This window comes from Theropithecus gelada, chromosome 9 (genome assembly GCF_003255815.1).
Source record: "Theropithecus gelada isolate Dixy chromosome 9, Tgel_1.0, whole genome shotgun sequence".
Lineage (NCBI taxonomy): Eukaryota > Metazoa > Chordata > Mammalia > Primates > Cercopithecidae > Theropithecus > Theropithecus gelada.
The window spans coordinates 73,845,161-73,860,342 of NC_037677.1; the positions used below are offsets into that span (position 1 = coordinate 73,845,161).

The 15,182-nt window shown below is 37.5% G+C and overlaps 1 protein-coding gene across 5 annotated transcripts in view; it reads left to right on the plus strand.

Moving 5' to 3' along the window:
• ANK3 (ankyrin 3) overlaps positions 1-15,182 on the plus strand; it is a 707,282-nt gene that overhangs the window by 455,748 nt on the left and 236,352 nt on the right. For all 5 annotated transcript variants that reach the window (XM_025395913.1, XM_025395911.1, XM_025395909.1 and 2 more), the window contains 2 exons: positions 6,357-6,455; positions 13,126-13,311. In XM_025395913.1, the coding sequence (XP_025251698.1) occupies positions 6,357-6,455; positions 13,126-13,311 (285 nt within the window). The remainder of the gene's footprint in view (positions 1-6,356; positions 6,456-13,125; positions 13,312-15,182) is intronic.

A 15,182-nucleotide genomic window follows, 5' to 3' on the forward strand; every position in this document is an offset into this window, starting at 1 on the left:
AGTTCTAATTTCAATTTGTACACATTCCACACTGATGATGCAGTAAGAGAGAATATGTGAAATTCCCTGTTACTTACAGTTGTGCTTGGAATTACCAGCCACACATGGCACAGCAAAGCATTTCCCCCTTCATCTGAACACCTGCCCTCATATGCCTTCTGAACTGCATTGTTCTGTGAATGGAATAAGTAATGACATGACCTTGCAGAGGAATGGAGTTTCTATGATAATTCCTGGTAACAACTCTTCAGTAGGAACTGTTATAAAGAGTAACCAGCAATGATGTCAACTCCATTTAGGAAGCAGCCCTTAAAACAGTACAGAAATATTAATATTCAAGACAGACAGCATCTCTGTTGACATGAAATTTTAACCTGTAAGCAATATTTAATAGCCAACACAAAATAGTGTGAAAAGAGCCCCTTACTCTTCTTTACTATAGAAATTCTCCTTATCTTAAACATAAAAATGACATTGGGCAATATCAAGTTCTCATCTTATAAACCAAGGCTCTATAAACTAGGAATTTGTAGATTTTGAAGTAATTTTTGTCATTGCCTTGATCTTAGGTCTTAACAAGTTAACTCTTTCTTTTAGTACTTAACATTCCAGTAATCATTTAGTCCTACTCTAAGAAAGAAATTGAATTGACTAAATTGTGATTATAAAGAATTCTATTAAGTCCTTAATACTTTATACTAGATATACAACAATGATTAACAATGTTTGCTATTGAAAAATCTCAAACTGCACAGTCAAATGACATCCCCTACTCTTCCCTCCTTCACTGTCGTTATAATATGAAATACCAACTGAATTTATAAAGAAGCAAAGTCTGTTTCCAATAATATTTTAACTACCAAAGTGTTTTAAATGAACAGATTTTCCTAGTGGCGTTTGCAAAGGTAAGACCCTTTAGGTTAACTAGTTCCTCCTTGGTCTTCCTGGGTACTCTGATATTCCCTATGGTGGGAAAGTCGGATCCTGACAAAGTTAGACAGTACAAGTATGGGACTTTGGATATGGTTCAGCTTGAGCCTCTGTGACCTTATATTGCACCTCTAATCTAACTGACCTTCACGAAAATTAGTAACATATATGAATCAATGCAAATCTTTCACCATGACCTTAACATCTTAATTAAGGACAGCACTTAGTGATGTGCAAAGGTTGGCCATAGGAAATTAGAATGAATAGAAAAATTTCATAGATGAAATTTAAGCCCTTCTCCAAATGAAGTCATAGGAATACTTATTATTTTATTTTGATGTGTATTAGACAGCATGCCTCGGTACTATCTACAAAATTATAAGTCTGCAGATTTGCATGCTTATAATAGCACCACTATAAACATTCAGAGCAGAAGGTATTGAATATATTGGATAAAATCAGACTTCAAATAGCATACTCATTCCATCTTAAGCTGCTCTGCCTTTTGAGAATTTAATCTGTTGTTGCTACAGAAAAGAAAATGCAAATTGGGCACCCGTATATTCCTTTTTAGCTAGCTTTGTTTTGGAAATGTTCTAAGTTAGGAATTATAAAAACAGTGGTGTACTTTTTCCTCTTATTTTGAAATCTGACCATTCTCCAACCCACGTGCTATTTCACAGCAAACAATTATGGCTCTAGGTTGTCTAATGACAAAACATTGAGTTAATGGTGCCTCAACCTCTTTGAGCTAGGGAGTGTTGGCAATATTTTTGTTCACTGTTTCCAAAGGACACTTCTGATTTTCTCTCTAGAATCATAAGTAAATGGTATGTATGGGTTCTCATATCTTGACCATTTCTCGAAAGATAAAATTTGTAATTTGGGGTGTTATTTGAATTACGGGAACAGAAACTAACTTAAGCACAAGAGGGAATTTGTTGGAATTAGTTGAGGAACACAGAGAATGGAAAGCTAAAGAAGCTTTCAGAAAGCTTTGGAAACCCAATAGCTGGAGCGGAGAGTGGGAGAACATGGCGAGAAGCAAGAGAGTAGGATTGCTTTAACCTGGTTCCTGCAGGTCAATCAAAGCTGGAGAGGGAGAATCAAGGGTGGACCTAAAAGAGAAAACAGAAGATAGCCTGCCTGTGTGTCTACCCTGTGATTAATGAAGGGCAAGCGTCTTTGTCTCAGTCCATTCCAGGACAAGTCCTACCTGCATAATGGGGAATAGGTAATTCTCTGAAAGAAAATAGGGGTGACATTGTCCTGAAAGGGAAACAGGTGTGTGGGCACTGATGACCAAAACTAAAGCAAAATGAAACAAACACCCATGCACTACAAATGACTACTATAAAATTGAAATTTCCACCATGAAACACTCACCAAAAACATTTTATCAATATAAATAGCAGAAATAGCATAAGAAGGCCAAGCACAGTGTTCATGCCTGCGATTTTAGCACTTTGAGAGGCCAAAGCAGGAGGATCACTTGAGGCCAGAGTTTGAGACTAGCCTCAGCAATATAGTGAGACCCTATCTCCACAAAAATAAAAATGAAAAAGCCAGACATGGTAGTGCATTCCCATAGTCCTAGTTACTCAGGAAGCTAAGGGTGGAGGATCACTTGAGCCCACATTAAGGCTGCAGTGAGGTATAATCACACCACTACACAACAGGGTGGGCAATATGAGCAAGGCCCTATCTGTATTAGTCTGTTCTCATGCTGCTAATAAAGACATACCCGAGACTGGGTAATTTATAAAGGAAAGAGGTTTAATTGACTCATACTTCCACATGGCTGGGAAGGCCTCACAATCATGGTGGAAAGCAAATAAGGAGCAAAGTCACGTTTTACATGGTGGCAGGCAAGAGAGCTTGTTCAGGGAAACTCCTATTGATAAAACCATCAGATCTCATGAGACTTATTCACTACCACAAGAACAGTATGGGGGAAACTGCCTCCATGATTATCACCACCTGGCCCTACCCTTGATACCTGGGGATTATTACAATTCAAGGTGAGATTTGGGTAGGGATACAGCCAAACCATATCACTATCTCTTAAAAAATGAAAGGAATAGTATCAGACCATTCAAGGACAGATATTGTATGATTCTGTGTATGTAGAATATCCAGAATAGGCAAAACTGTAGAGGCAGAAAGTGCATTAGTGGTTACTAGGGGGAAATGGGGAGTGATTACTAAGGCATGTAGGGCTTCTTTTTGGGGTGATGAAAATATTCTAGAATTAGATAGTGGGAAGGGTTGCCCAATTTTATGAATATACTTAAAGCCACTAAATTGTACACTTTAAAAAGGTGAGCTTTATGATATGCAAATTATGTATCAATAAAAAATATTTTTAAAATCAAAAAACAAGCAAGTATGTAACCATTCAGAAAATGACCAACTTTCAGGTAATAATCTTAGGATGGCAAGCACTCAAAAAGAAGGTGGAAGGCTATTGTGGAGAAGGAAAACAATTAATTACAGGGCTGCATCTTGCTGTGACTCTTGTCTACAAATATTTCTAAGTAATCCTAATTCTGTGCATCTCAGTTTCTGTCATTGTAAAGCAGGGCATGTGGAATGATTTCAGAGTCGTGCCTCTTAAGAATAATTCTCGAGAAGTTCCAGGTCTGTAAGAAAGCATTACCTTAAAACCCAGTGCCTGAGTCTGGGCTTTCTTCATGGATCCTGAAATGGTTGGTTCTGGAAAGAAACTGTGAGAACAGTGAACACTCACTAGAGCCAGACATGTGTGGATAGACTAGTGTTTCTTAGGCAATCTTGGACCACAGCAGACCTCTATCTTGAAGTTGAGAATGAACTGGCGTTACTTGTCTTGACATAAATATCTTGTTGATATTCATGTCTGACAGAAAAATGCTTATTTTGGAATAAAAAAAAAAAACAAGGCTGGGTGTGGTGGCTCACGCCTGTAATCCCAACACTTTGTGAGGCCGAGGCAGGCGGATCATGAGGTCAGGAGATCAAGGCCATCCTGGCCAACATGTTGAAACCCCACCTCTACTAAAAATACAAAAATTAGCTGGGTGTCGTGGTGGGCACCTGTGGTCCCAGCTACTCGGGAGGCTGAGGCAGGAGAGTCTCTTGAACCTGTTAGGTGGAGGTTGCAGTGTGCCAAGATTTCACTACTGCACTCCAGCCTGGGCGACAGAGCGAGACACCGTCTCAAAAGCAAAAACAAAAAACAAAACTTCTAAAACTCTGAACCAGCCCTCTGGAAGTTTCGGCTTTCAGAGAGTGCACTTGATGAGGGAAGATCGACACTTAGTTTAGCTATGAGAAAAAGCCATACTGGTTTTGACTTTCTTTTATTTTCATTTTTGTTTTGTTGCTTAAAGAATATTTAAATTAACTAAGGATGTAATGATCTTTCATTTTAGTCCAATTAGAAAATGAGAAAATAGCAATATGATGAGAGTAATCCTCAACTCCCTTTCAGTTTCACTCATAGCGTCATAGCGCTGGGGGGAGGGACAAAGATGAAAGACACACGGACCTATGGGCGTGCGCGCACACGCGCGCGCGCGCGCACACACACACACACACACACACACACCCCCCACAGTGTTCCAAGTACTCCATGCTTCATGTTTAAATGTGGTAGAATCTTTCACGATAAAACAGAGTAACAACAGACTCCAGAGATATTATCAGGTAGACAATTTAAAAGGAAGAAGATTGAATGTGATGTTGCATATCACTGCCTCTAATTTTGTGTTTCTAATCTTGAGCTTGGCAACTAGATCATCTAACTTGTTACAATTCTGTGCCAAATAGAGGAAGTAGAATAGACGAACTCTCTGATAAGTACATAGCCATGGTGGATTTGTTATGTGGCATCATATTTATCTGCTGAAGGATCTTTTTAACTTACTTTCTAACTCTCAGTTATAAGCCAAAAGCAGTGTGTTTACCAGAGGCTGAACTTATGGATAAGCAAAGTAATTGTATAGTAGTTGATATTTATAATAATGAACCTGAACCTTTTGAATCACAAAAGGTTGAATATTTGGTAACATTGTCATTTAGAATATATTTACTTTTATTCTTTGAAATTGCATAATGTATACAATAAAATGTTTAGGACATTCAGTTAAATAGAACTGCATTCTGAAAAGTATATTCAAAAAGAATTTACTGGCTGGGTGCGGTGGCTCACACCTGTAATCGAGCACTTTGGGAGTCCAAGGCAGGCAGATGGCTTGAGCCCAGGAGTTCAAGACCATACTGGGTGACGCAGGGAGACCCAGTCTCTATAAAAAAATAAAAATAAATTAGCCAGGTGTGGCAGTGTATGCCTGTAGCCCCAGCTGCTTGGGAAGCTGAGGCAGAAGGATCATTTGAGCCCAGGAGATTAAGGCTGCAGTGAACTGTGATGGCACCACTGCACTCCATTGTTTTTGGTTTTTTATTATTGTTTTGACACAGAGCAATGAAGCGAGACCCTGTCTCAAAATAATAATAATAAAACAATTTATTATAGTTTGAAAATTGATGCTTATATCTTGCAATAAGATTTTAAAATAGTATAGGATTTCATAGATATGAAATACATTCTTCTAGAGAACAAATGTATATGCAACATATTTTTAATAAGAAACTTAAGATGAAGTATGTATATTAATTTGCTTAAATCCAAATTCTTTGAGCATTGATGCATATTTCAGAGAGGCACACACACACAAACTAAATATATGTGCATATGTATGTATGTATAATATGCGTGGATATATGTATTCTGAACATAAAACTACCTTGACAAAAAATACAAAGGAAGGAGACCTACAAAAAACAGACTATGAATTAGATTGAATCATACCATTAAGCAAATTGGCATTTCTGTTTTGCTCTAAAAGATCACATCTGTGGTAACTTTGAAGCTATTTGAGATTAATATAAATTCTTCCCTGAACTAGTTTCAACTAGTTCAGATGCTTACTTTTGTGTGAAAATACTACATGTTTATTTAAAACAGAAAATTGATGCTTGGGAGCTACAATGACTAAATGTGTTTTTCTTCATATTCTCATAGCATCTAGTAAAATACTTGCTCATGGTAGGCTCTCAGTAAGTGGTTGATGACTAAGCGAGTGAACTTATTTATTTAAAGTGGGTAAATTGCTTTCAATTATACTTGGACTATTAACTATGAACTATTAACTATGATCTATACCCAAATTATGAATTATGAAATATAATTTTGAATTACACAGATTAGGAATTTAGCTTAAGCTATGGTGCTTGGGTTTTCTAATAAATATTTATATCTATATGAAAGTATCATTAAAGTTATTGTATGTGAGCACTTCTTGGAGCATAAATCATGAGTATCATGGAAAAATAGATTGTCTCTGGAAGGCTGCAGACAAACATTTGTTTTTCTTATTTTTCAGAATGGTTTCACGCCATTGTATATGGCAGCCCAGGAAAATCACCTGGAAGTTGTCAAGTTTCTTCTTGACAACGGTGCAAGTCAGAGCCTAGCCACAGAGGTAAGACACTGTTTTGTTCCTGTGGGTAAGTTCACATATTTACAGGGCGTTTTGAAAACCTGGAGTTGGCCGGGCGCGGTGGCTCAAGCCTGTAATCCCAGCACTTTGGGAGGCCGAGGCGGGTGGATCACAAGGTCAGGAGATCGAGACTATCCTGGCTAACATGGTGAAACCCCGTCTCTACTAAAAATACAAAAATAGCCGGGCGTGGTAGCGGGCGCCTGTAGTCCCAGCTACTTGGGAGGCTGAGGCGAGAGAATGGCGTGAACCCGGGGGGCGGAGCTTGCAGTGAGCCGAGATCGCGCCACTGCACTCCAGCCTGGGAGACACAGTGAGACTCCGTCTCAAAAAAAAAAAAAAAAAAGAAAACCTGGAGTTGTGAATTTGTCCTACTAGTATTTCAATTGAAGTTTTATGTTTTATATTAATGTGTGGGTTCGTAAGTTTTATGAAATACACTACTATAAGTCTACTTTTAATCTTTAAAAATCTTCTGTTGCATAGATACCCTTTCTGCTCTTAAATGCCCGATTCTATGCTATAATTATGCTATTATTTAAATATTTTACATATTTGCTTGAGAATTCTTTTCTGACTCTTACAATTTTGCCTTATAGGCGAAGGCAATCATTGTTTTGGAATAATTGATGGGAACTGTCTTTTCAATAAAACATTAGTTTTACATTGTTTCTCCAAATTTAAGTTAACCTAATTATAATGATTGAATTTATACATTTGTTAAGTTAACTAATGAGACTTAATTCATACTTATAAATAAAACTACTATACTTTTTTGGAGTCTTGCTCTGTTGCTTTGGCTGGAGTGCAATGGTGTGATCTCAGCTCACTGCAACCTCCGTCTCCTGGGTTCAAGCGATTATCCTGCCTCAACCTCCCTTGTAGCTGGGATTACAGGTGCCCGCCACCACACCCAGCTAATTTTTGTGTTTTTAGTAGAGATGAGGTTTCACCATCTTGGCCAGGCTGGTCTTGAACTCCTGACCTTGTGATCCACCCGCCTCGGCCTCCCAAAGTGCTGGGATTACAGGTGTGAGCCACCATGCCCAACCAAAACTATGACACATTTTTAAGTATTAAATAGATGTGGTATTTGAAGAAAAGGAATCTTTGCAGTCTAGAAGAATTATTTAAAAATAGAAAGTGATTTAGGCCGTTGGTACTGTCTTAGGTAATGTTGTTTATTTTTTAAACTAATCTGGATGGAAGACTGGAGTCACTTAAGCGTGTCACCAGAAATCTATTGCTAATAATAGAGGATCAACATTTGAGTAATTTTTATTTCTAACAAAACAGTGAATTAGGGTAGATGCAGGGTTATCCCTATTATAAACCACTACTCTTGCTTGCATGCTGATGTGCTTCCTAAGTGGCACAGAAAAGATGGCAATACAGAAACTGCATCTAATCTCACTTAGTTTTTGAGACTATACCTTCTAGGGAAACCACTAAATAAATTAAGAGATAGCTCACACAAGCAAACAAATATATGAAAAATTCTCATCCTCATTTATAGTCAAAGAAATACTAATTTATTAATCAGATAAAAAAATAAGATCTAATCTTTTTGCCCATGAGACTAAAAATAAAAATTTGATGGGGAGAGGAAACCAGAACTTCCTACAATGCTGGTGAAATTGATTGTTGGTTACAACACCTTTACAGAACATTTGGCAGCAACTATCAAATACTAATATTTACAAGCCTTTTTATTTAGCAGTTCCACTTCTAAAAAGTTATATTATAGAAATATTAGATATATAAATATATATTATGGATACATTTGCATTAGGATGCAAAAGTAGTATGCGAGGATGTTTGTCAACACAATTAGCAATGGCAATTTTAAAAAATCAGAAATAATCTAAATTTACAACAATAAGAATCCTGTTTATTCAGAACTATTAGACTTTGAAAGAAACAAAAAAGAAACCTGTTAATAAATGTTCATATATTTATAGAATAACATGCTGTTAGCACTGTTAAAAATGAGACAAAGCTCTATGTACTGATATAGGAAAATGTCCATAGTAGATTGTTATCGGTGGTTTGCCCTGAGAATTCAGAGGGAGCCTTTGAACCCGTCAGTACTGTTGGGGATTTTTATGCCCATTTTTTTTTTTTTTATACCCATCAGTACTTTGGGGAATTTTTATCATGAGAATGCACTATTTTTTTTTAATAGTACTCTTAAAGCTAGTTAGGAAATAACTACTGGTTGATATCAAAATAACAAAGGTTTAGCCGGGTGCAAGGGCGCACACCTGTAGTCCCAGCCCCTCAGGAGGCAGAGACAGGATGCACTTGAGCCTAGAAGTTTGAGGATATAGTGCTCTGCGGTTGTACCTGTGAGTAGTCGCTACACTCCAGCCTGAGCAACAGTGAGACCCTGTCTCTAAACAAACAAAACAGAATAAACATTTGCTAGACAGAGAACGGTGCCTCTCTTCACACTCAAGAGTAGCTATTCTAAGCACAGTACGATACACACATGGTGTCCTAGTGGACAGGGGAAATAGAGACAGGCAGAGACTTTTGGCTAAGAGAAAACCCATCCTCATTTTTGGATGGAAATACTAAGTAAGGTAAATAACCTAATGAGTTATTCCATAGCTTTCTTCGTGAAGATGGTGTAGTACCTCACTTTTTTACACTGTGATGTGCAGATCACTAAGTATCTCTCCTTTAGAAGCAAACATAACCCCAATTTACTGCTAATAGATTTGAATTAGATTGTAAACCAATGACCAGTAACTCTCAGAGCTCTCCAGTACTTTTTGAAGTTTTCAAGGCCCAAAAAGAAGCCCTACAGCTAACTTGAAGAAAAATAGTACGTGAGGTCTTCAAATCACTACTTCAGTCTTTTGGCAAAGGATATATATTTTAAAAGTCTTTATGCCTTTACATTGATTTAATTTCATGTTATGTTTGTAGTTTTAAGGGCAAGAACAAACATTGTGTCTAATAAGTCACGTTCATGTCTTCAGGGAGGTTGCTGTTATATTGCTGTATAAACAACATCTAATTACCTAGAGATGTTTGAACCTTTGAATTTTTTCTCTTCTTTTGGATTATTGGTATTGGAGAATAAGAACAACAACAGGAAATAAGACATTTTATTCAAATGATATTCTAATTACTGTATTGTTCTCTCATTAGCAATAATATTGGTGTCATTTATAGAGAAGTCTGTATTTACAGAACAAACAGTAGGGGGTAATTTAAGAATCCTTTAAATAGCAAGTTTTTAATAGAATCTTTAATTCACTACATGGTGGGATATTGCCAAATTCTTTCAAATGTATTTTTTTCAGTAAGCCTGGCACACTTCAAATCTTGTATATATGTATATATGTAGCAAGATTTCTGTATAATTGTGGTTTTTAAAACGTTTTTATATTACTGTGTACTGCATCTCATATCTTTTACATATATATATACACACATATATATATACACACATATTTATATATACCTTCCTTTTGCTAATTACCATTCTGAAGCATGCCATATACTTGTTTGTTCATTTATTCCATGAGTAATTATTAAGCACCTATTATGTTTCAGATACTTCACAAGGTACTGGATATCCTTGAGCAATCAGGGGATGGACCTTTTTACCAGTAGCCTCTATCACATTTCCTTTCTGCTCATTTTTCTCTTAAGGATAACTGCACAAAGCAAAGCACACCATTTAAACTTGGTTTTGAAATAAAATCTGGAGCTGCTAATTTTAGCTATTAACACCTTAGAGCTGGTATCTTTGTGTCTTTAATTGGCTTATGCAGGAAACATATTCTTGTCACTGCTAATCGGCTCAGTTGCAGTTTATTTTCTGGTACAAAGTAGTTTCCTTTATGTATAGGTCCTGTGAATTTTAAAATTCACATCAGCGGAAATGTAGGCATTTTGTTTGGATTCAGAACAGAAGTGGACTGTCATTTTTACCCCTTAGGTTTTATTCTGGTTTTTTGAGTGAGATGCAAAATTAAACCTTAAAACACAATTTTCCTTTTGCCATACTCTCATTTAAACAATGCATTTTTTTTGCAAAAGTAATACATTACATAAATGAGAAAGTACAATAAAAAGCAAGAAGTCTCTGTTAATTTCCTCTAGAGATAACATTTTACCCGATTGCTTGCATATGTACATATTAGATATGTGTATCTATCTTTTTGAAAATGAAAGTGTTTATTTACATAGACATGTAGACTACTTTTCTTATTATATCCTAAAATTCCTGTCTTTAGGTATAAACCTATGATATCATTTTGGTGACGTCTTGGACGTATCCAGTCTTTCCCTGTTTGCTGTCTTTCTTAAGGCTTCAGGGAATAACCTTCCAGTTGATTTGGTTATGTTATTGTTTTCCGTTTTCCTGCTGTTTTGGGTAGTAAAGTTAAAAGAAACAGGTGGCACTTAAGCCAGATCTTGAAGCATGGAGGGTAGATGGGATTTGTATACATAGAGAAAAGAAGAGGGCATTCCAGGGTGGGGGAAATAGCATGAGTACAGGTATCAGAGGAGAATTAAGTCTGTATGTCCAGAATCAGTACAGACACTGGCCGAAAGGATTTTATAGGGGCCAATACTGAGCAATAAGGTCCCTTAAGAGCTTTAGGTCAATGTTTTTCACATCTTGGATATAAGTATGCTGCTTTGCATTCAATCAAATGAATTAGGAGAGCCTTTCTCTATATGCTAGCAAGGGAAGGAATGTTGAAAGGGATGTTTTAGGAAGACCTAGGTGCATATGTGCTCCTATGTGTTTTCCAAATGCTTTTCTATACCACAGGACTACAGAAATAAATACCATGATCCAAATAAAATAATAAGTCACTTGCATGCCAGTTCTCTTGTTAAAAAAAGTAATGCCCTTTTGAGTATATAATAATGAAACCATTGCAGAATTAACAATTTGCGAGCCAGTCCTAGGATTTTCTACTCTGTGCTGTTTTCTCTACATTCAGCAACTCCAGGTAATCCACACATTAATTAACTGCAGTGAAATCTGTAGCTGTGTCCCCTTTATCAAGTCCCAGGGTAACACAAACGGAAGATTCAAAATGTATAGAGTATGTGTGTGTGCACTTATATCTGAATTTATTCTAAAGCCATGTTTTAATCAAATTCATAGAAGCACAGAGGAACATGGTGGTTACCAGAGGCTAGGAACTGGTAGTAATGGGGAGATAGGAGGTAATGGTCAATGAAGAGGAATAAGTTTTTGTTTTTATTTTGCTTTTTTTGAAATCTGTTGCACAACTTGGTTAACAGAGTTAGTAATAATGTATTGTACATATCAAAATTGCTGAGCGAATAAAGTTCAAATGTTCTCACCACAAAAAAATAAGTATTTGTGGTGATGAAGATGTTAATTAGCTGGATTTGATCATTCCAGATTATATTCATAAATCATAATATCATTTTGTACCCCTATACATATTTATAATTATAATTTTTAATTTAAAATAAAATTAAAAAAGAAAAAAGACAATAACCAGAATAAATAAAAAGAGTCATGTTTTGCATGATCTTTGTGTTGTCTTCTTTCATTGGTCACAGAAGCCAAGAGTCTTTCTCTTAACTCTAGAGACCTTAGTCTCTATAGACCTTTTGTAAAGCAACCATGAGTACAGTTCATGAATTCACATATCCTGACAGAGCAGGAGTATGCGAGGCAACACGGCACAGTAATGAGCCAGACAGACGTATATCTCAGTTTTTAAAAATCCGTGGAAATTTTTACATCTTATTTAAATGAGCTCCTTTGAAAATTTTGCCTGGATTTAGACTGAGCTTGCTTGCCTGCTTGCTTGCTGTCTTTCTCTTTCTTCCCTCCTTCCTTCCTTCCTTCCTTCTTTTCTTCCCTCCTTCCTTCCTTCCTTCCTTCCTTCCTTCCTTCCTTCCTTCCTTCCTTCCTTCCTNATTGATCCTTCCTTCCTTCCTTCCTTCCTTCCTTCCTTCCTTCCTTCCTTCCTTCCTCTCTCTCTCTCTCTCCCCTCCCCTTTCTCACTTTCTTTTCTTTTCTTTTCTTTTCTTTTCTTTCTTGCTCTGTCACCCAGGTTGGAGTGCAATGCTATGGTCCCGGCTCACTGCAACCTCCAGGCGTCAAGCTATTCTCCTGCCTCAGCTTCTCAAATAGCTGGGACTACAGGCCTCCACCATGCCTGGCCAATTTTTGTATTTTTATTAGAGACGGGGTTTCACCATGTTGGTCAGGCTGGTCTTGAACTCCTGAACTCCAGCGATCCGCCCGCCTCTGCCTCCCAAAGTGCTGGGATTACAGGCGTGAACCACCGCACCCAGCCCTGAGATTATTTTATGGATATTGCTATTATGGCAACTTTTTATATGTAGTATTTTTGTACATTTTCAAAATTTTCCTAATTAATGTATATTACTTTTTAATGGAAAACCCAAAACCCATGAACCTATTACAAATTTCTTAGTGTTTTTTACTTTGGTTGTATAGATAAATATTTTTTGAAAATATATTTTCACTTTTCTGTCCATTCGAATATGTTGTTAGTTTTAATAACCCCAAACAAAAATTGATGCTTGGTCACTTGGTTGCCTTCTTATTTGTTATTTAATAAAAAAGAAAATATTCATTGGAGCCAATCTTGACCCATCCATTTATTTGCAGGATGGCTTCACACCATTGGCAGTGGCTTTGCAACAAGGTCACGATCAAGTTGTTTCGCTCCTGCTAGAGAATGACACCAAAGGAAAAGTGCGTCTCCCAGCTCTTCATATTGCGGCCCGAAAAGATGACACGAAAGCCGCCGCCCTGCTGCTGCAGAATGACAACAATGCGGATGTGGAATCAAAGGTGAGGCACGAGGGACACGGGCCTGTCATGCAACTCTCCAGTGTTAGATATGCAACCCTTAAGAGCACGCGGTCTCCCTCTTGGCAAGCTTATGCCATGCCTTTAATTTCAGTGAAGGGAAGAAAAATATGTGTCTGAGCTAGCCACTGAAGGCACAGCCTCCCTTCACATGAGAAGCTGGGGGATGAGGGGGATGTGGCCCTATGCGTGCTAAAAGGGAGGCCACCTTGAAAGAAGTCAATTTCTATGCAGTGATGATTTCCTTCCTTTGAATATAGTTTTGGAATATATTCAACACTTCAGCTCAAACATCAGGGTGAAAAATTACAAAATGCTAAAGACAGTGTACACAGACCTCTGGTTGATATCCAAGATGACAGGCCAGGCACTGAGTGTAGATCAGCTGCGGAGAGCATGCCAGCAGCAAGAGAGCCGCAGCCAAAAATTCCCATCGTCTTGACATGTGGTACCTGAAAGTCTCTGTGACGGAAATGTGGCATTTGGACTAGGCCGTTGCATAGCCCATCATTCAGTCTAGCTTTCTTTCTGTGCCTATTGTGCTTTCATCAGAGCTTCCATCCTCATTACTTAGCTGTCATGAGCTTTCTGCAATCCATATCACCAATAGTGAACTAACCGTTCATTTTTTCCTCCTCTTTGCTTCCAAATGTGTTAACCTAGATGGTGGTGAATAGAACAACAGAGGTATATATATATATGCATATACGTGTAGTCTATATCTGCATCATCATTTTCCCATGACTTAGTGCTGCTGCCTCATGTCTCTCCCTTCTTCTTTGCATCGCCTTCTGTAGGCTAGATACCTGCTTTATCCCCAATCCCTCCTCTCCCCAAAGGAGCATGTGCCAGATAAGATAGCAGTAGTTTGATTACCAGGGCTTTCTGCAGCTGAACCTGGTGTTTGAAAGAGAAGAATGAGGAATCCTTGACTCTTAAGGTTATTGCAATAGAGCTGTGTGAGATGAAGAGTTGGATACTTTAGATGTTTATCAGCTATATCTAAAGCTGCAGACAACCCTGTCATTCTACTCATCCAGGACTCGTTTTTTAGGGTTGTGCATGACACTTACCCTCTGTGGTGTCAGCAAAAGGAAAGGTATTTCAGAATGGCGTCAATATGACCCACCCTTCTACAAGACTCAGTGAGATAGCTAGCATGGCTAAGAAGCTTGCTAACAAATTAGAAATGCATCTAGTTCCTATAAGGTTTCAATCTTTGGGGACTAAGTGAATTGCTGCATGTTTTAGCATTTTTTAAGGAAGTAAAATGACCTTAGTATAAACAATCCAAAAATGTGTTATTGAATAGGCATTGGCTAACAAAGAGTTTAATTTGTGGATTCTTCATGGAATACAGTTGCCCATTATATAAAACAAATTTTGTGGTAGTACCTCTTCCCCCCAAAATTGCTTTTGTCATTAAAATTGGCATTTACTGTTGGTTAATTTGAATCTATATCAAATATATAAACTAACTGAATTTTGAGTTTCAATGCACAATTCTATCATCAGTAATAAAACAGTGGCACTAATCAAGCTATCGCCTATAAAGATTTTTCTCATCTCTATCTTAATTTCTTGAAATGTTGGCTTTTATATAGTTCTGTTATTGGATTACTAAAATTGCTCAGTCTCCGCCCTTGGTTCCTCCCTGGCTATTCTTCTGCCTGTATGTTTGGGGTTTATTAGAAACCCTGTGAGCAATTGGCACTGATCGAAACCTAGTACAGAATGGAACATAGACCTCAGCATATTTTGCTTCCTCATTTTTATTTGGGTAGGGTTATGATATTTGCCTGTCAGGCAGGGGGCTGGCAGGAATCAATTGAACGTCTGCTATGTTTTCTTTA